Source organism: Lichenostomus cassidix, chromosome 6, assembly GCF_008360975.1.
Source record: "Lichenostomus cassidix isolate B80296 chromosome 6, HeHo_3.0, whole genome shotgun sequence".
Taxonomy (NCBI): domain Eukaryota; kingdom Metazoa; phylum Chordata; class Aves; order Passeriformes; family Meliphagidae; genus Lichenostomus; species Lichenostomus cassidix.
The window spans coordinates 24,617,781-24,638,031 of NC_139487.1; the positions used below are offsets into that span (position 1 = coordinate 24,617,781).

Below are 20,251 nucleotides of genomic sequence, written 5' to 3' on the forward strand. Positions count from 1 at the left end.
TGAAAAAAAGTTAAAAGCCTTTCAATTGACAAGTTCTACCAGCAAAGTAAAAATGTTCTTTTCTTTATAACATCATCTTTTAAATTCTATCTCAAAGCAGAACCTGTATTTTTAATAAGTGGGGATTAAGTGTTGGCAACAATATGGCAGGACTGGATGGCAAGAAAAGCTGTCAGCTCATCACACAACAGCAGTTATAAAAGCTGTTTAAGAAATATTTCAGATGTGTCTACAGTGCTTAAGCGTATTATATCTATTACTTCACTGAAAATTTTATATTACACTCTGTCTCGAGTTACTGGGAGCTCTCCAGTGGTTATGAATGCTGCAGTCCTGATGTTTAGTTTTGTCAAATACTCTCAGAATAGTTCTGAATTTGTTCTTTATCCTAGTAAACTGTGTGAGTTGTTGAAAGGTATAATAGTTTACATCATTTATCTCTGTCACAAAGTGTGTTCCTCAGGAAAGGTAAAAGAACATAAAAGATGGCAGTTATTAAACAGTTGGGCCCCATTTGTGTGGGAAAGTAGATGCTAGAGAAATGCAATGTACTATTGGCATGGTGATACTAAAACATTCAGAAGCACAGTTGTTTTCCAAGTTTTGAAAACTAAATTTTTTAAGTTAATACTTAAAATCCACTTCAGCTTTAGAGGCTTGTCCACAGGAACAGTGGAAATGGCCTGACCTTGTGAAAGAGGCACTCGATTGCACCCAGCATGCTGGGCTGTGCCCAGGGCTGAACACAGGCACCGCTGGGAAAAACCTGTACTGCACTTATTTTCTAGCTTGGATCCCTGGGATGGTCTGGTAAGGCAGCCAAGCAATGAGACTACTTGAAAAATAAGCATATTTGAAGTGTTCTTGTTTAGATTCCTGCTTCTGAGAAACAAGCATATTCCTGTCTGCCTAGAATGATTCCTCAAATCTGAGCAGTGTGCCAAAACTAATTTATAAACAAATATAATAAATTCTTCATTATACTACAAAAGGTATATTTCATACTAGAGTAGGTAGCTGAAATGATTATTAATTGTGTTGAGTTTCTTGTCTAAAAAAAATAGTGTTTAATCTTCAAAACTACACATAAAGCTACCATAAAGGCTGTGAGGGGTTACCCCCATGGAATAACAAAGTGATATTTTGTTAGTTAAGTAGTTGACATTCATGATTATTACATTTCTCAGAGTTATTAAACATTCTCTTTGATTTGTCATTCAAGTTAAGTCTGCTGTGTTTTAATAACCTACTAAACAATTTCAGTTTGAATCATTTTGGCCTCAAGCAACATTCAAGATCTTTCCATCTCTTGAGAGAGAATCTGAGGGTGTAGAACTTTGTTCATCCCCATTTGTTTTATTTCTATTTCTTTGGGTCTTCATCTCTTCCTTGTTTTCATCTCTTAGATGAACTTCAAGGGGCTTTAAATAGAGCTTTTCTCGTTTACCCTTGCAGGAATCTTCCAAGAATATTTCTGCAGTGAAGACTCTGCAATAACTACACCTTATACAGTTTCAGGTCAGCTCAGATGTATCAATAAAAGGCAAGGAGATTAATCTGCTTCCTTGGGCGCTTCAGTCTACAGCTTTTGCTTTGCATGTCAGCACTCCAGCCCAGCATGGCTCAGTGCAGCACCTCTTGCTGCTGCTGTCTGATCCCCCAGCCCTGAGCACTGAGAGCTGCTACTCTGGGGGTGAAGCACAGAACCACCATGTGGAACTGCAGGAGCTGGATGGATGCAGAGATGGGACTCACCAACCCACCAGGTGCTCAGGATCTCTGCTTTTCAGGGGAAGTGAAATATAAGTGCCTTACTAGCTGTCTGCTACCCAAGAGCTATAAAGTGTTCCTCTGCTTTTGCATGGATTGGAATCTAAAAATGTGCCATTGCAAAAGAAGCAGACTCAGTATGTTAAGCTCTATGTCCTTCAAACAACACAGAGAATTTTGTGTTCAGTCTCCTGAAAAGTTCAGTGCAAAATGGAATTCTGTAATACCTGTCATCTTAATTTTCAGTTCATAACAGCAATAACAAGCACAATAGGTGGCTTTTCCTGGGAAAACCATTATTGGTTGTGTCCCTTCAGTAAGATAAAAAGCAGCTTCATTTTACTGTGACCATCAGACCTTAACAGCAGCTTGGTGAGTTTATTATTTTCTTTTGCTACTCCGTATTTTCTGCCATGTGTTTTCAACAACAAATTCCTCCCAAGGACTTTGAATCTCAATTGCAAATAAAACGTTGCCAATGCTTTTGGATACATATGTTCTAACACTCATCAGTGAGGCATCATGCGGCAATTTCCCAGCAATAACAACGTAATAAGAGCTTGGCAGAATATTTTTCTCTATCAGCAGGCTAGATTATTTTGAATTGATAACAAGAGCCAGGTGGCTATTTATAAGGGCAAGATATGAATTGCAAGCACAGGTTTCCAAGGCAATGTTGGCCAGTGGCTGTTCAAGCATAAATTGCTTCCTATTGCCATTTTTGATAGGAGATAAATAGTCCAGTTCATCTCTATGGGAACCCAGTGTGACAGGACACCTCCATCATTACTCTGTACACTGTTTCCAGTAAAAGAAGGCAATATTTACTCCCCCATGACACACCTAATTGATATTGCAATGAGTAATTTCATTGTGTTGTTGAACAAAGATTAGGAATCATGTCCCATACTGTTATTTAGTATTCCCATAAGTATTCCAGTATTAGCAGTGTGGTAAAATGCCACACTCGCTACATTTTTTCATCCCATTACTGCATCAGGGCTATGTAAATTGGCATACAAACTATTTTATCAGTGTTTCTTATTTTCCAAAGGCGGGGGACTGTTGAACTTCCCATATTTTTGTTTGGGTTTGTGTCAATAAAATTAAATTGCAGGTGGGGAGGAGGTAACACGTGACCTACTGGATTGTTTCATGACCTAAGAGGTCACATATGTTTAGTGCCCTATATTTCTGAGGAAGTCTTAAGCTGATGCCAATGAGCACTCTTAAAACTAACTATAGACACTTAATCTGTATGTTTAAAGCTCAGCAAATAGATTACAGTGGAAATGCTGGACAAATATAAAAAATGGCTGTTGTTTTGAATGAGGTAAACATGGAGAATTGACCACACCTGCTTACTACACAGAGGCTATGCCAAGGACACACTCAGAGAGTCAATATCAGGACCTTACAGCACAGTGACACATTTAAGATTATTGTCTCACAAATTGTTAAAATAAACTAGCAATGCTGTCCAGTACTATTTTATGCGAAATAGCATGGCATAGCTTTGTGCTGATCGGGATATGATAAGTCATCATAATTGGTTAGTGATCAGCTTGCTTCAAAGCAGCAAAATGAAGAGTTTACCTTGTGTTCTGAAAATGAGAGGTTTGAAGGTGGTATAAAATTAGTTCTGGTTTTGAAATGCCCTTGGCAGTTAGTTTTTTGAGGGTAACGTGCACAGCTGTTATATAAAGAATCTTTCTGGGTACATGACATCTTTGAAAATCAGATTCCTTTTTTTTTCCCCCCAGTTGTCCTTTGCTGGTAGTTGAGCAAGCCATTGCAGGGTTTGGGTTTAATTCACAGGCAGCACAGCATATCTAATATTCTTATGGATCTTCTTTTTGATAGAAGGGTTATGCAGTACCTGGGGTCCGCTGAAACCATTGAAGTTCTGTGGCTGAATTTTATGGGTATTTTACAGCTAAAGGCCTTCAGCCATTACCACACAGGTTTACCTGCACTTTTCAGAATTCCCATCCTTGTAGCTATTCTACAGGGATGCTAGGTTGCAGAAAAAATATTTACTTTAATTCTTCTTTGTTTGAGTATGTATTTTTCCTCATTCTCTGCTGCATAACTAAAGAAAGTAAATCTAATTACTAAGTAATCTCTCACATTGGATTATGTTTTAGGTATCTTATCAGATTCCATTGTGTAAGTATAATCTGACTCATGGGAGAACAGCTGTTATCAAATGTATGTTTCTTCAAAAGTTTTGGTGAAAGATAATATTTGATAAGATTTTCCTAGATCACGAGCCATGTTTTGCTCATGACAGACTTTCATAAATGGACAATGATAATAGCTGGTGGGGTTTTATTGATCTCCCTGGTTAATGTTTTCTATTCTTTATTTCATTTTTTATATTATAAACTGTGTTAGGTGAAAGAAACAGTACAAATATACAGAGAGTTATCATGTTCATGTATTAAAATCACTTGTATATGCATGGAGAGAATGTATATGGGCAATGATACAGCAGAATAATTAATCCTTAACAGCTGTTGCAGAGTTGCCTAGAAATTGGATCTGTTTCAGATCGTGTCCTGGTAAGTTACATTCCTAAGAATTGGACACCTAGTAATTTAAAATATTGCTTCTCAAAACCTGGATCCATTAAGTTCCATCTTACCCTGGAACTGAAGAAACTTCCTCAGTACCCCAGAGGTCTGCTGCCATTCAGAAACAGAATTATCAATGTCTTTGATTGTGCTGAATTATCTGGTATTTGTGCTATTCCCAAACTGCAGCAGGAATTGGAAAAAAGTATTTTATTTGTTGGGTGCTGTCTAATCCACATCTTAAGCACTCAAGCCAGTTGATATTAAGCATGTCTGATTGCTGAACAGGGAGCCGAAAGATGTTAGTTTGCAGCTGTGAATCCTGCTGCATAGTAAGAATAACACTGCAGTTAAGGGATTATGAAAAAACTTAGTTTTAGTAAAATGCACATGAAAAAGAGAAAACATCCTATGCTTAAGAGACCATAGCATAAACTGAAAAAACACAGAAAAGCCATAAAGTTGAGTTATTTCTATCTCATAGGTGAGGCATTGATTTGTTGGCTTGCTGAAGTTTATGAAACAAACTCCACCTAGGATCAAACATCCTAGAGTGGAAGGCATCAGAACCCAGAAGGAAGTTACTTGCAAGATCCCAATATTTATTCCTGGGAAACCAGAGGAACAAAGCACCTCTCGTTGCTTTTTTCTTGAGAGTGATATCCATTTGACAATTTTGTGCATTTATGCAGATTTTTCCAAGATCCATCTCTGACCAAGAGAGGATCAGTTGTTCTCTATGTGCAGGAGAGACCAGAAGCTCATGGAAACAGTGAGCATTCTAGCATATAGCTAGGAAATTGTATTAAGGTAAGTACATCAGATGGAGAGAGGGGAAGCGAAGTTTAGAGTTCTGATTAAGAAGTTAGACTATCTGGAAGGTACCAAGCTTTCCCGAGATTAATCAGAGGAGTATCTTTCCTTTTACAAGAGCCACTGGTAGTAATCTGTCATTTTTTGCTTTTGTCAAACAACAAACAATTTTACAATGGGACCTAGACTTGCCGAAAGTTACTTTACCTTTGTGTCTACAAATCTGGCATGATTTGTTAGTTCTAGGTTGTATTTTCTACAACTTTGGCTTTCTTTGTCTTTTATAACAAAAGAAAATTCTCAACCCTTAAAACTAAACTCAGTATTTGCATAACAAGTGTGTGAGCAAAACTAATAAAGCTCATTCGTGGCCTCAGTATTCAGTCTCCACTTCAGCCATATCATTTAACAAACATGACACTATATAAAGGGGATTTGTGTGAACTGCTTTTTCATTTCACTTCGAAGCAGAAAGGTAAGTTGAATTTCCTTTTAATAAATCACAAGGAATTTCAGCTAGAAGGCAAACCTGTTCCTTTTTATTTCTGTGGTCATATTTACATTTTAAAATTAAATTTTCCTTTATTACCAATTTTTTTTTTGCTTTGCTTATACTAGCAATTTTAGTAGATAAGGAGATGCCTGAAGGACATGAGATAGTAATGACTGATGAAGGTCATTAAAACTGGATTAAAACTGAAGAGCTGTGTTTTTTCCATTTTGCTGTATAACTGATCAGAAGTCTGACTCTGCATCATAATCCAATTATGAGCTGGATGTAGCAGTCCATTCAAATGTAATTCCCTCAATGATCATCACCAGGCAAAGGGTACATGTTGTAATTGCATTTCCTTATCTCAAGGATGTAAGTATTCCTAGCCACCTAAGGTAGGTTTCTGTTAGGGACTTTAATCATCTGCTCTCCCTGAGTCACTGGTCAGAGCTTTCAGAGGTGTCTGCTGGCCTTCAGTATGATAAAGGGTAGACAACTTGAGATGCTTCAGATTCAAAATTCAACACCACCTTTAACACTGCACATGTATTCTCAGGTGGATTTGATTTTACACTCTTTCAAGTGGAAATTCTTGCCTATGTGGAATAGATGCTATTAATTAAACAGATTCTATATGCTGCAAATTTATGACATATTTGAATATTCTTATAGTCAAGGGTTTGTCCCATCAAATTGATTTTGATAAGATGTTCCCCTAGAAAAACAAGTTGGTATTGATGCAGATTAAGAATAATCTCCAAAGTCTTCTATGACAGTCAATGTGGAAGATGAAAGCAATGCTTTTTCTTTAAAAAGCTCACCCCATTTAATAAAATACACTAGACTGATGCTTGACATATATAATTTGAACCAAATACCTTGTTGTCACTGATGAACCAGGGTGTTAATAATCTTACAGCATTCAAGCCAATCAAGTTTTTATTTAAAATTTTAAGTGGAGTTAGATTTAGAACATGGTATGTGTAAATTCTGATTGTTTGAGGATTACCTTATTAGAAATGAATACCCATTCTGGCTTCTTGAACTTTTCTATCTATCTCCTGTTATTTTAACTGAATGATGTTAATAACTAGGTGTCCCTGTGCCATAGTATCCTTTAGTCCCTCAGGTTCCACAGATGCTCAGCACACCCCCTCTGTCTGCTGTAAACCCACAATGTATAAAGTGCTTTTTAGTCATGATATCTCAGCACTAAGATTATGACCCTACTTATTGTTTTATTTGTAAGGATAAAATAAGATTAATAAGCCTATTGCCAGCCAGCAAAAATGCATTTTCTGCAAGATTAACTCTGACATTTTCAAGCTTGTGGAATTTTGTTCAAAACAGGATATGAATGTCAATTGAGCTATAAAGTTTTGCCCATGTGTAAAACAGTATCACTTTATGCCAAATAAATGTGCTCAGCTAGTATTGTGCTTTAACAAGGTCCAAAGCATTACAACAACCACTGCAACAGATTGTGCCTTTCAGGTTAGTATCATCTGCATCGTTGAGTGATTATAGTCCTTGCAGGAAATTGATGGCTTAAGTACGGTAAGTTACATCTGAACCCATCATTTCTCAAGGATTAAACCATCAAATACTTTGTGACAGTGAAAGGGATAATTTGTCTTCACTACTCCCAAACTTGTGGCTATCATCCTGTAATAAGCATTCCAAAATTCATTAGTCTAGAAACAATTTTTCATATAAATTACCAATGGTTGCAAAATAAATCTTGGAAATCTCTTACATCTAAACCATATACTTTATTTAAACAAGGAAATAATGTAAATTTCAAGAAGGGATGAAGTAGGTGGGGAGTGTGCTATTGTATAAACCAATGACTACAATTTCTTACAGAATCATTGCCTGACAAATGTGTGGGGTTTTTTACAGCTGGCCTGAGAAATCATGTCTTACTCATCCTACATACTCATAGCACTGGCTGCTTTGTTAGTGACTTGCCATGCATTGAGTAAACATCCAGGAATTTCTAGGCTGCCTGATATCCCTGGAAGAGATGGTCTGAAAGGTAAGCAAACTTGTCTTTTTTGCAAGAGATCCTTGTCACAAAGGCTGCATGACTGCATGACACAATCTAGGAGGACATGTGCTCTCAAGGAAGCAGCTGTGTTAAGCAGAGGAAGGAAAACTGAATGGAGGAAATGGACAGTTTAGTTGGTTTTTTTTCCTAAAAGACAGGTCTCCTCCCTCTCTTCTGGGGGAAGAGGAGAAGTGAACAGGTTATCAACACTAGCATATATTGTGTGTGTTTGTAGATATATATATATATGTGTGTCTGTGTGTCTTTGCAGTGCTTTTCCACTGACTTTCTGAGGGGAATTGCTTCTTTCACAAGAGAAGCTTTTTCCTTCTCTTAAAGTGTCAAGACAGTGTTACTCCAATATTTAAAAATATGATTAAAAAAATTCTGGCATGTTTCTCTGGTGTTCAAGGATGGTATGTGCAAAAGTGCACTGGGAAGGAACACTTTGCACTGTGTAATTATCCCTTCTATGTAGAAATGTTTTCTCCAGGTCTGCTGAAAAGGCTAAAGCACTATAAAAATTATTCAGACTCTCTTTATTAGGTCAGATATGGGGTTTTTAATGAATTGTAAAGTTCAGTAAGAGTTGCAAAGTTGCAACTTGAGAATGCAGCGATATTTTGTGCTTCTACATTGCTATTGTTTCAGTTGTGAATAATGGATCATGATCACAGGAGCACATCAGTGACTTTGTTCTACGTGTAGGACCTCTGTTACCTATGGCAAGGGGTATGGGAAAAAGAATCTCCCTTTGCAGTGGGTTCCCATCTTTGGCAAGCAGTGCTGGATGGACTGTATTTCACCCTATCCATTCAGATACCTTCCTCTACCACTGTTTATGGCTTCCATTAAAGTAAGATAAACACAAAACATACACCCAACAATTAAAAAGAAAATAGTGTGGTGCCATAAAAACTGTTTCCTCCTCAAAGTATCCCTTGTTGCCTGTTCATTACTAAATAATAGAATGAAACTAATTCTCTTTGGCAAGGCCAGTTTCACAGATATAACAAGCAAAAGGCTTCAACCTATGAAACTTCTGTGTCTTTTGTGCCAAGGGGAATTATCAGCATTGCAGAGGATTGAAGATTTTTGTTAGTTTGCTTTAATATAGATTAACGACAATGTGAAAAAATACTGGGAAAATACTTATTTTACCCCTGCTGATGTTAAAACATTTGCAAGTTAGTTATGGGAAATTATTGGTTGTATCCAGGGGATTGTTCCTATCAGCAGAGCCTGGTTTTTCTTTTTGTAAAACTTTTTTTTTTATCTGCATAGGTCTACCTGCTTCTCTGGACACGAAACAGCGCAATGCTTTAGCAAATTTGGAGCACCAACTTTCCAGACTGGAGGCTGGTAATTCTTCCCCTCGTTACTTTTTCAGCTCACAATAAATTTTAAGTGCAATAGGCAAAGTTAGTTACAGAATCACAACTTGAACCAAAGAAACTGCATTTGAAAATGGTACTACATCCCAAAACTCCATTTCCTCATTGAAAGCAGGGGAGGTCAGGACTCTGCTTCCCTGGAGAGAAGTAGCTTTCTCTTGGAAATTGTAATGCACACTTATTCAAATTGGATTTATTTTAAAAAATATTTCAACTAACTGAGATGTTGCACTTTCCACATGGAATCATGGGAACTCAGTCTTGTACCACATTGCTTGCACTTTTATCTATCAGCAACCTGAGTGTTAAAGGTGACAAATTGTTTTATACTGAAAAGGGATTCACAAAAAATTATAATTTCTCTGTTTCACCTACTCAAATTTGAAGCAAACACTTTATTTAGAAAGTACACAAAATATAACAGAGCTGATATCTGGCAGATGTTGGTGGGACATCCTTGTCTTGGAAACAAGGATGGGTGGTCACAAGTGGCAAAATAATATATTTAGTGAATGATTACTGAATGGGTAAAATTAAGGATCTTTATTCCACTTTGTCCTTTGCTCTAGAATTTTCCCTCTGTTCTTCTTAGCACTTTTAAATTTTCTCTACCTCTTTATTTCTCTTTCTTTGCTTTTACCTCAATATGCCATAGAAAACTTTACAAGCTAACTCTTTTCATGTTTCAGTGCTTGCTTTGAATGGAAAAATAAGAAAAGTGGGAGAGAAAGTGCTTGCCAGCATTGGGGAAAGAGTTGACTTTGTATCTGCACTACAATCCTGTGAAGAGGCTGGAGGAACTCTTGCAGCTCCCAAGAATGAGAAAGAGAATAAAGCTATTATGCACATTGTGAAACAGTACAACCACTATGCTTACTTGGGCATTAGAACGGGGCAGACTTCAGGTCAGGTTAAGTACTTAAATGGCATGCCTGTGAATTATGTCAACTGGCACCAACATGAGCCTAATGGCAAAGGGAAAGAGAAATGTGTAGAGATGTACACTGATGGGACCTGGAATGACCAAAAATGCAACATGTATCGTCTCACAATCTGTGAATTTTAAAGAATGGCCTTTCAGCCACCTCAGAGTATGGAGACAATGAAATATTTCAGGTATATTAAATTTCTGCAATTTTTCTGTATCCTACAATGTAAAATTAATCATATTATGATATTTTTTATCCTTAGGAAAATGCCAAATGTGCTAGATGATTAACATGATTAAATAGTGCCTGAACTGATACGTGATGTGTTTCTCTCTTTTGGGGGGTTGAGAATACGTCAGAATTCATTGTTCATGGCAGACTGTCTCCATACCTTTATGAAGATTAGAGGAAAATTCCAAGGCTTGACTTGGGATATTGGAAAAGTCTGCAGTTAAAATTGATTATGGCTTCATAGTGGAAGCATTTTAAAGTACTTCACAGTTTCTGCCTTAAAAGAGATGCACAGAGATTGACTTCACTGGAGCAATTATGCTTTCAGGTTTTGGACATCACTTTCAATTATAGAGCCTGTTTTGTGTCCTATTGAACCACTCACTGATTCATCAATATCCACATTGAACTTTTCTTTTATAAAAATATTTATACTACCAATTCAAATTAATTCCTCTAGTTTCTGAAGCTACTCTCTATAAAACACAAAGATAAACATTGCACTAGATTCAAGTAGACAGAGATGTATATAAAATGCTAAATACTGCATTTTGTTGCAAAAACAGCACATTCCCTCAAAAAACTAAGAGATTGCAGTGCTAGAAGACCACCTGTCTTTTCCCAAAATATATTCCCACATAATATTTTGGGAAGCAGCTAAGAGGAGAAGTTCAATTAGTTCAAACACAAACATCTCTCTTAATGTCATGCCAAGCAACCACACAGACAGACCACAACTCAAATCTCATGGCACCAAGAAGCACCTTTTCACAAGATATTTTCACTGCTACTCAGTTTGGGAAGCTGAGCAGAGAACCATGAACAACAAATCCTCACATACCTTGCAGTGAGGAAGTTCTGGGCTCATCCATTGTCATTTTCACACCACAGGGAAAAAAAAACAAAACCAGAAAGCACTAGCTTTAAAATCCATGCATTAAGCACATCCTCCTCCCCCACAACTGTTTCTGTGCAGGGAGTCCCTGGGAGCCTGGCTTTGACTCTGGACAGTGATGCAGAAAAAGCCCCCTACACCCTCCCCAAAAAATCACTACAAACCTGATCTTTTACTCTCTGAACCAAAAAAGCATATTCATTTACACAGATCTCCAACTAGTTTTGGTATATCCTATTCCTTTAGTTAATGAAAAATTTATTTCTAGCACATTGGGGTTTACAAAATGACTATAGAGATCTCTTGTTAAGATCCTTAATGTGTAGAATCTTACAAATGGCTTAACACAATACAATATCTATATCTAAACAGATTTAGACTTCAAGATGCCTGAGTGTTTTTCATCCAGTTAAGAAAAATAGGATTTTTGTTTTCCAATCACAAGCTGTTATTTATTTCACATCAGTAAGCAATGCATCTAGGCTAGGCTTGAGAGTCAAATTTCTATCAGCTTTAGCCATTACTATTGAAAAAAGGAGAAAAAAAAAAAAAATCAAACATACATGTTGCCTAAAAATAAAAACTCCTCAGATCCAGTCAGAGAACTGCTAGGCAGTACTTTCCCCTTTATGGTTCACACATGACCTGAAACATTTCAGGTAAGTGGATGAAACACCTCAGTTATGTTCCTACAATATGTTCATACAACATCCTGCTCAGCTCTTCTCTTGCCACACTATCCTCACCATTTTACTGTTCTGAAGCAGCTCTCCTTGTTTAGAAACTGTGTCCAGGCTTTTTGCATGGACTTTTAGCTCAACTTTTATGAGCTTCAGAGAAAAAAGAAATTCCAGTGTAAACCACTACATGTGGAAGAAATAAAATTCCCTTCTAAAAGCAATATTCTGCAGCCAAGCTTGGAACCTGCTTCTATTTCATGGATTTCACACACGGTAATTAAAATCCTGGTGTAGGTACATGCTCAGCAGAATGTTGCTTGATTATTCTTTGCAGTTCCACAGAGGAAAAGTACTCAGAAATAGTTATTTTGTAATGTTATATGACCTTTTTTTTGGTGTGTTTGTGTATAACCCTATCAATTTATTCCCTCAAATGCTGTTTGAAACACAAGAATTTCAGTCTATATTTTTGTGAAAGACTTGAATTCTCCATTTGTGTATTAATGGATTTTTTTTCTTAATGGATGAGAGGTTGAGCATATAAAGAAACAGAATAAATTGTTTCTGTGTTCTGTTAAGGTAGTATAAATAATTTTGATAAAATTTTTTCCTAAAAGTGCAATGAGCAACAATAACGACCAGACCAGGAAAAATACAGGTTAGTCCTTTTTTCCTTAATTTATAATTGATACAGAAGTGCAACATAAAGGTAGGATCTTTAAATCAGAAAATTAATTACTCCCAAAATGCTATAGAATCTGATTTTAAGAATTGAGATCTTAGTACAAGTAAAAAGATGACAAAAATTCCAACCTTTTTGATGCAAATGGATCATGGCTCACATAAGAAAAATTGAATATACTAATTACAGTATATTTAAAAGTAAGACTTCAGCCATAAAAATTATTGATACTTATTTCAGAAATAATTGTTTCTGGTCTAGAGTGATATCCTCTTTTATAATGGTATGACTTAATTAGTTGTTTCAGCTTAGAAATACTATTACCAATTTTGAGCACTCGAAAACCTCACACGATCGCCCATCAATCCCTACCACATGTGAAGAGATTGACCTTTGATTCCAGCAAAGACAAATTTTTCTGTGGCTCTTTTCTTGAGAGCCAAGCCCCACGGTTCTTGAGAAATCTGAGTTTAAGTACAACAACCTTTTGTGAACCTAACTGGCAGGATATGACACAAACTGTTAGGGCTACCTTATCTTGTATAAATTGTGAGCTGTGTCTCAGAGTATCAGATTGCAAGTGGTTTTATTATCAGAAGTCAAAACTTACTGTTATAAAATCCTATTAGCCCACAGTTACACAAACATAGCTGATTTTAAAACACAATAGATGCAAGATTCTTGGAAATGAGAGAAGCACCTTAAAAATGTCAAGAGGACTTGGAGGTTTTTGGTTTTCTTTTTAGTCCCTGTTAGGAAATCAGGATTTGGCAGAATTTGCCTCAAGGGCAATAAGCCAGGTGTGATGCCAGGAATGAAATCTCTGCCCTTGTGGCTCAGGAGCTGAACACTGCAGAGGAAGGGTACCTTAACCCTTGAGGAGGCTGTGGCAATGGGAACTATGGAAGAGAGGAGATAATGTCTTGCTTTCTATTTGCTAGACAACTTTTTCCTGTGTTTTTTCTCAGCTGAGTTGCACCAAGTGACATATCAGAGACAGCCAGAGACCTACATTGGAGCCTTCACACGTAAGTCAGTGGGAGAAGATGGCAGTAGCATTTATGTGCACTAATCACAGGTGAAATGAAGACTTTCTGCTCTAAAATGCTGCTCATAATTTAATTTTAAAAATGCATGTTAAAGTCTGCCATGCCAGGTGCCCATGTCTTGCTGAATTGCTTCCTGGTTTTAATGCCCAGCAAGAATAGCCTCAGCCCTCGTCTGAGAAATGGGACCTCATGTCTCCCCATGCTCTGTGCTCTTCCTGATGTTCCCATGCATAAGGGAGTTGCTGGGGACAGTCTGACAATTATTTGGCAGAGAAAAGGAAATGCCAAAAGCACAGGACAAGTTGGAAACAAGGCAGGGTGGAAGCAACATCAGAACAGCAAAAAAATCAATCTAAACAGAAGATATGGGTGGGGTTGGGGGGACTTGAATACAAACTGAAAATAAGAAAACAATTTTTAAGGTTATCTAAAATGTGAATAGCACTATGGAAGAAAAAACTTAATTTTCAGGATACTAAGTATACCAAGGAAAGGCCAATGGAAGGAGAACACACCCATTCAACTATTCTGCTCTGTCCATATTTCTTAAAGCAGCTAAGAAAGCAGTGTTGACCTCCTTAGCATGTTTTAGATTTACCTGCGTACTCTGCACAACACAACCTACTCAGAATATCCTTCATTTGCTTCGCTGGCACTGAAAGTATGAAACCTTTTACTGCTAGATGTGGAAACAGAAAAAAAGTTACCTCAATACTCAAAAATTATGTTTTTGAGTATTGAGGTAACAGATCTGCGTCTTTGAATCTTGCTGGACTTCTGTGATATGTGGCTCAAGGAAAGATCAGAAAATAGTTTACAAGTTATGGTAGTTATATAAAATATTCTATTAAGCAATCATAAACAAGCATAGTAGAAATAAAGGTGTATTTGAATATTTATTTAACTTGCTCTATCTTATTCATATGCTGATTAAAATCAAGACAAGAGAAGTTTATAATTTATCAAATCTACATCAGTTTTCCCCAGGAGTGTATCACAAGAAAACTTCTGTCTCCCTCCTGGTTTACCAGGCCAGCATGTGATAAGCAACTGCTGCAGGCCAAACCTCATCTTCTCACACTTGCCTAACTTGTGGTTTCTTCCAGGTGCAAAGTTGTTCTCACCACAGGTGACAAGGCCCAGGGTCTGCCACTGACCTTTGCTAGGACTCATCTAGAACCCAGGAAATGGCTTGTCTCGTGTTCTTTGTTTGATTTTGGTGGGGTTTTTTTCCAGAAAAACAAATTAAAAAGCCCCTCCCAGAAGGATGTTGAAAGCATTACATCAAACACTCGAAAGCTAAGAGACTTGAAATTTCAACAAGAAACTTTAAACAAAGGTTACTCATGCAAATTTAAAACAGCCCCCTTCTGTCCAGGTGCATACAACTGGGTGCTGCCTATTTATTTTTCACAGGACTGGTGCACTCAAGGGCACTCAATGAATAATGCTGCAGGAATTATCCAGCATCTGTGGGCACACCACCAAGGACAAAGGTGGTGAGGCATACCACCATCATCAGTTTTTGAGGTGGGTATGGAACTAAGTGCAGGGCACAGGTCCACAGTGCCTGTGGAGGAGTTCTAGGCTTGCTTAGATCCAGTAGCACATTAGACTAATACGGATATACTACTGACATTCCCCATCCAGTCTCAAAGCACCTCATTCCTCAACTGTCTTAGCTGCTGGCCTTGCTGCAACATCAGGATGCTGGCCTGACACCACAAGTGTGATGTGGCCACATGTGACTTGTTTGAACTGGAGCACAGATTCAAACAACTTTCCTCAAAGCCTTCACTAGATAGAGCCCACTCTCAGCTGAGAACTGCTGTAAGATGCTTGGTAAGGCCACCTCCATTTCAGTGATGCTCCTCATCTTGGGCTTCTGTACTTACAGGACTGGCATAAAGCAGTTTTCCCTTCACTGAAAGGTCATTGCTCTGCTGGAAAAAAATGTTGTTTATGATATATAAACTCCCCCTGGAGTATTCTGGAAGTTATTTAAGTATGTGTCACACTAGCTCTCTCCTGTACATCTGCTGCAGAGGTACCACTGTCATTTGGCTTTGCTGCTACAATTGTGAGATTCTGTTTAATTGTGAGACTTCAATCGTTATCACTGGTAAGTCCTCAGTCTATAACAAAAATTACCATGGTGTTCCTGGTGTATATTACATTTCAGGTGAACTTGGTTTGGCTTGTTTTCTGTGACATTTACACAGCGATTCTGTGGAAATATTAGGTATTTCAAATATGAATTGAGAAATTTGTTGTGTTCCGGGATTGGTGTTTCAAAATGTGTGAAAGTGTTTCTACAAATTAAAAGAGTACCTTCAAATAGTTTCCTCATGTTTTAAGTATGTTTACCTCCTGAAGAAAACAATCCCCCTGTCATTCAAGTTAAAGTTCATTAAGTTTCCATTCATATGCAAATTCCTATCATATGACATGTTCTTTGTGCTTTCGGTACGTAAGAAGATGAATCTCAAGTTACATGCCCTATAAATTGGACCATTTAATGAGCCTTAATTCTCACTGGAGCTGCTAGGTAAGTTGAGCATCTTTTGATAGGTTTCTGCTAAAACTATGTTGAAGCTAGTAAACTGTATGCCAAAACTTTTCAATTTAGATGTGTTCCTCAGCATTTTTAATAACAGTTTCGCATCTTTTTATAGACCATGTCACTTCAGGTGATGAGATGTTAAACAAATGGATGCTACGATAGAAGAATAAATACTAGCAATTTTTTTTGCTCTTAAACCAATTGACCAAGACAGCGTGTTCCACTTTGTCTTAAACTTTCTCTTGCTAAAGCAGCCAGGTGTCTATCGTTCTCCTTTAAAATGAAACTATAATTTTTTGCATGGGGAAAATTGGCATATAATGGTATCTGCTGTACAGAGAAGAGCTTTGAAGGGGATGTTTTGGGTTTTTGCTCTGTAGACTTTTGTAGACTTAGCAGATTGTTTTTTGGAAAAATATTTTAATTGTTTGAAATAAGGTAACTTTGCAACTACATCAATGACATTCATGTCACTGCAGGCAAAACTTAACATACATAAGACTTCACAGCCAGAATAATGTGAAAACATTCTCTTTTTTTTTAATGCAGGACTCTACACTGGAGAGTAAACCAGTCTGGTTTACCTTTGGCTTTAAATGATGCTGTCTCCACAAATGCACAAAATCTTAGCAGTAGCTTTTTTCCTGCTCCCATTCTGTGCTCAAGGTAAACCTGCAGGACTTTTTTCATGGTTCCCTTTTTTTAAAGATGGAAGAAATGAAGGAGAAACACCAGGTACATGAAGTTATCTCCATTTTTATCTGTGATATTCTATTCTTATGTTTTGTAAACTCAGTGCTATGTTGCATAATCTGATGTGTATTCTACTTGAAATAAAATCAGGACTTATATTAATTCCTTATATGAAGTAAGATGCTTCAATCTCTATTTAATGATGCAGTGGTTCAATTCACAGAGAAGAGTTTAGAATTTTCCATAGCATGAGAAAATTGTTTGCTGAGTGCTAGGTTGGAGCAGTAAGCAACTGCTTGGACAACCTGAAGGATTCTCTCAAGGATTCAGTCCTCAGACACAGTTAAAAATCAAATAAACCTACTGCACAACTGCCAGTGTTTTGCCTGGACTGGTTCAATCACTTAGAGAGAAAACTGATTTAGTTTGCCAGTTTCACTTTTCTGTAAACATCCCTGTTCTGCAGGTAATTTCCAGGAACATATCCCCCATCCTTACAAAGATCAATGTGTGAAGATATCCTCTGTTTAAAACATAGCAGTAAACTAAAACCTGTCAAACAAAAAATTTTAAAACTACATATTAATTTAATGCTATGAGGTCTGCTTTACTTGAAAGCCACGACTCAAACTGTAATGCAAAGTGCATTATAGCTGGTTTTGTTCACAGATTTGATACCACTGGCTGGTAATGGAAACGGGGACATCATCCGCCAATTGGAACATCGGATTTCCAGGCTGGAAGGAGGTATTTTATCTGCCTTAACTTTCTGCTGCTACTGGCTTAGTGGGGATAGACCAAATGGGCAAAAATGGCTTCTCAGGGAAAAGGCAGAATTTTCTGCAGTTTTACTGCACTCCTTTTATATCTTGTTCACAGGTGTATTATTGAGTGAAAACTTTCAAAGGGGGGACATAGGAATTGGATTTTCACAACTACTGGGAGACACCTAGGTAACAGCTCTGAAGTATAAGTGCAAGCAAGGCAGAAATGTACCAGATTAAAATCCCTGTTTATGCAGAACTGCTCCATGGACACCTTGTGCTCCCAGCAGAAAAACTGAACACTAAAAACATACCAAGACAATCACAATCAGATCAATTCTAAGATCCCACTTGATCTAGGACATTATACACTCCAAACCAGCTCAGAGTATTATGGAGAGTCTCAAAAAAAAAAATCATATACTTTTTCCCAAATGTAGAATTCCTCATTTCCTTTCCTCCTTATCCAATCTCTTTTGTGATTCTCCTGTTTCATTGTCTGTGTATTTATGTGTTTCTTCCCTTTTCTCCCCCTCCTAATTTTCAAATTTCTTCTGGTTTTTGGAGGTCCTATTTTTTTTCCTTTCTTTTTTTTTTAATCTTCCATTTCAAGTTTCCCTCTCCTTTACCCATTCCTGGGTTTAATCAAAAGTTACGGAGCAAAATAGCAGGAGTTAGAATTAGCAGCAAAGTGAGTACAAAATAATGCATAAATGTTTAACAGCTTTTACTTCACCTTGCAGTCCTTCGCTTGAACAAGATGATAACAGAGTCTGGAGGAAAAATATTTGCTACCAATGGGAAAAGAGCCGATTTTGACACTACACTGGAAACATGTAAAGAGGCTGAAGGGTCTATTGCAGCTCCAAGGAACCCTGGCGAGAATGATGCCATTCTGTACTTCGTGAAAAGTCTTAACACCTACGCCTACCTGGGGATAAAGGAATCTCTTATTCCAGGGAAATTCCAGCTCCTGGATGGTGCAAAGCTGAGCTATACTAACTGGCATTCAAATGAGCCTTCTGGCAAAGGGGAGGAGGAATGTGTGGAGATGTACACTGATGGCACCTGGAATGACAGAAAGTGCAGCAAGTATCACCTTATTGTCTGCCAGTTTTAGTGTTTCCCTTGCTGCTCTCTGGAATATGCTTCCCAATCACTTGTCTCTTCATTTGTAGCTAGTGAACTTAGACAGTGCAGCATGAAAAAATAAAATCCACTCTTTCCCAGTCTGATTTGTCTTTTAAACAAATGTCTGCCACAAAGAGGAAACTGTAAAATGAAAGCACAGGCCATTTTATCTGTTATGTTAATCCTTGCCCACAGAGTGTCTTAATACTACTGCCTATGGGTTCCTACTGCTGTTAGCCTGATGATTTATTACAAGACCAGAAATTAGAGTTGTTGGCTGCATATCTAAAGAGACTTGCAGTCACAAGATCTTCCAGCACCCCTTTACCCATGAGCCTCTAAGTTGTGTGTATCTTTAATTTTCCTTCACCAAAACTCCCTGTACAGACACTCTGCTGTTGCTCAGCCTGGGTTGCTTTGGCCTCCTTCAGCTGTTGTATCGCGGTCCGGGAGGGTGGCACAGGCCGGCTGCCCCCCTGGACCGGGTCTCTGGTTCTTGTAAATCCCACCGGATCTGGGGCGGGCAGCCCCCGAGGTTCTGCGGCATGGCGGCAGTCTTCTAACCGCGTCAATTCAGCAGGAATATAGGAGACTAGGAAAGAACTGGACTGCATCTCTGTTCTACTAGGGATGTTTATTTGGGGTAACGGGAAAAGGGGTGCAGGGAAGGAGAAGGGGGAAGGGACACAAGGCAGGGAGGGGATGCTAGCAGCCCAGAGATGGAAAGACCTCGAGCTGGTCCAGGCTCTGCCTTTTAAGGGGAAGGAGAGGGGGCAGGGGCTGGCTCTCTCTGAGCCAGTCCCAGGAGGACAAAGGGAAGATGGGCAGGAGGGTTACACACCAATAGGTTTTGAGGTACAGCAGAGCATATTTCAAAATGAACCAACGGTATACAGAGCAGAGGAACAAAGGAGCACATGGAATCCTAAAACCCACGTTGCTACATTCAGCCCCAGCTAGTGCCCTGAAAGAAGACATGAACAGTGGTGCTTGGGTGACACAGATCCACCCCCTAACACTGCCCATTGGAAAACTTCAGAGCCAGCAGGTCTTTCACCTTCATACACCTCAAAAGTGGTGACCAGAAGTCACCTCTCTTGCAACTCTGAATCCTTTTCCTGACCTTGGTCTTGGGCTGATGTAGCCAGGAGCTAACAGGAGTTCCTGTGCCCATGTGGTTTAGGGAAGATCAGCAGAGCCATGACAAGGCCAATTTTTTAAGCTATCTAGTCATGAGATTCAGCTACAACTAATTTGGGCACCACAAAGGTGCTTGTCAGACCCCCACTGGGGTTCACACAGGGCTATTCTTGGTGGATGCTAAGCAACTTGTACTCAGCACTCATTGCAGAAGATGCTCAGAGTTCACTACCCACTTGAGCTAAAGGATTAAGAGAAATCTTTCTCAACTTTGCTGCTTTAGTCTGTTTACCTCCTGAAGGTGAGTATTGCCCAGCTTAGATTCATAGCTGTGCAGTATAGCAGCACACTCAGAGATGTCTGATTTGGGTTTTTAGCTTTCTCCAGGGCAGTGGATT

The 20,251-nt window shown here is 38.3% G+C and overlaps 2 protein-coding genes across 5 annotated transcripts in view; both read left to right on the forward strand.

Annotated features, from left to right (window-relative positions):
• Positions 1–10,340, forward strand: part of LOC146435489 (pulmonary surfactant-associated protein A-like) — a 287,765-nt gene extending 277,425 nt beyond the window's left edge. The window contains exons 8-12 of one of the 4 annotated variants that reach the window (XM_085064065.1): positions 1,456–1,766; positions 2,017–2,142; positions 7,555–7,690; positions 8,987–9,064; positions 9,786–10,340. In XM_085064065.1, the coding sequence (XP_084920191.1) occupies positions 7,570–7,690; positions 8,987–9,064; positions 9,786–10,162 (576 nt within the window). In that variant the 5' untranslated portion in view covers positions 1,456–1,766; positions 2,017–2,142; positions 7,555–7,569 and the 3' untranslated portion in view covers positions 10,163–10,340. Of the gene's footprint in view, positions 1–1,455; positions 1,767–1,825; positions 1,908–2,016; positions 2,143–7,554; positions 7,691–8,986; positions 9,065–9,785 lie in introns of those variants that run through there. The other 3 variants (XM_085064068.1, XM_085064066.1, XM_085064067.1) reach the window with 3 other exon arrangements.
• Positions 10,341–16,030: 5,690 nt separating this feature from the next.
• Positions 16,031–18,814, forward strand: LOC146435492 (pulmonary surfactant-associated protein A-like). Its single transcript, XM_085064078.1, has 4 exons — positions 16,031–16,110; positions 16,675–16,860; positions 17,488–17,565; positions 18,326–18,814. The coding sequence occupies exons 2-4, from the start codon at positions 16,722–16,724 to the stop codon at positions 18,700–18,702; spliced, it is 594 nt and encodes a 197-aa protein (XP_084920204.1). The 5' UTR covers positions 16,031–16,110; positions 16,675–16,721; the 3' UTR covers positions 18,703–18,814.
• The last annotated feature ends 1,437 nt before the right edge of the window (positions 18,815–20,251 follow it).

Coding starts and splice junctions, on each gene's coding strand:
- LOC146435492 (XM_085064078.1), top strand. CDS start 16,722: ATGATGCTGTCTCCACAAATGCACAAAATCTTAGCAGTAGCTTTTTTC. Junction 16,861..17,487: donor AAATGAAGGAGAAACACCAG/GTACATGAAGTT, acceptor TTTTGTTCACAG/ATTTGATACCACTGGCTGGT. Junction 17,566..18,325: donor GATTTCCAGGCTGGAAGGAG/GTATTTTATCTG, acceptor TTCACCTTGCAG/TCCTTCGCTTGAACAAGATG.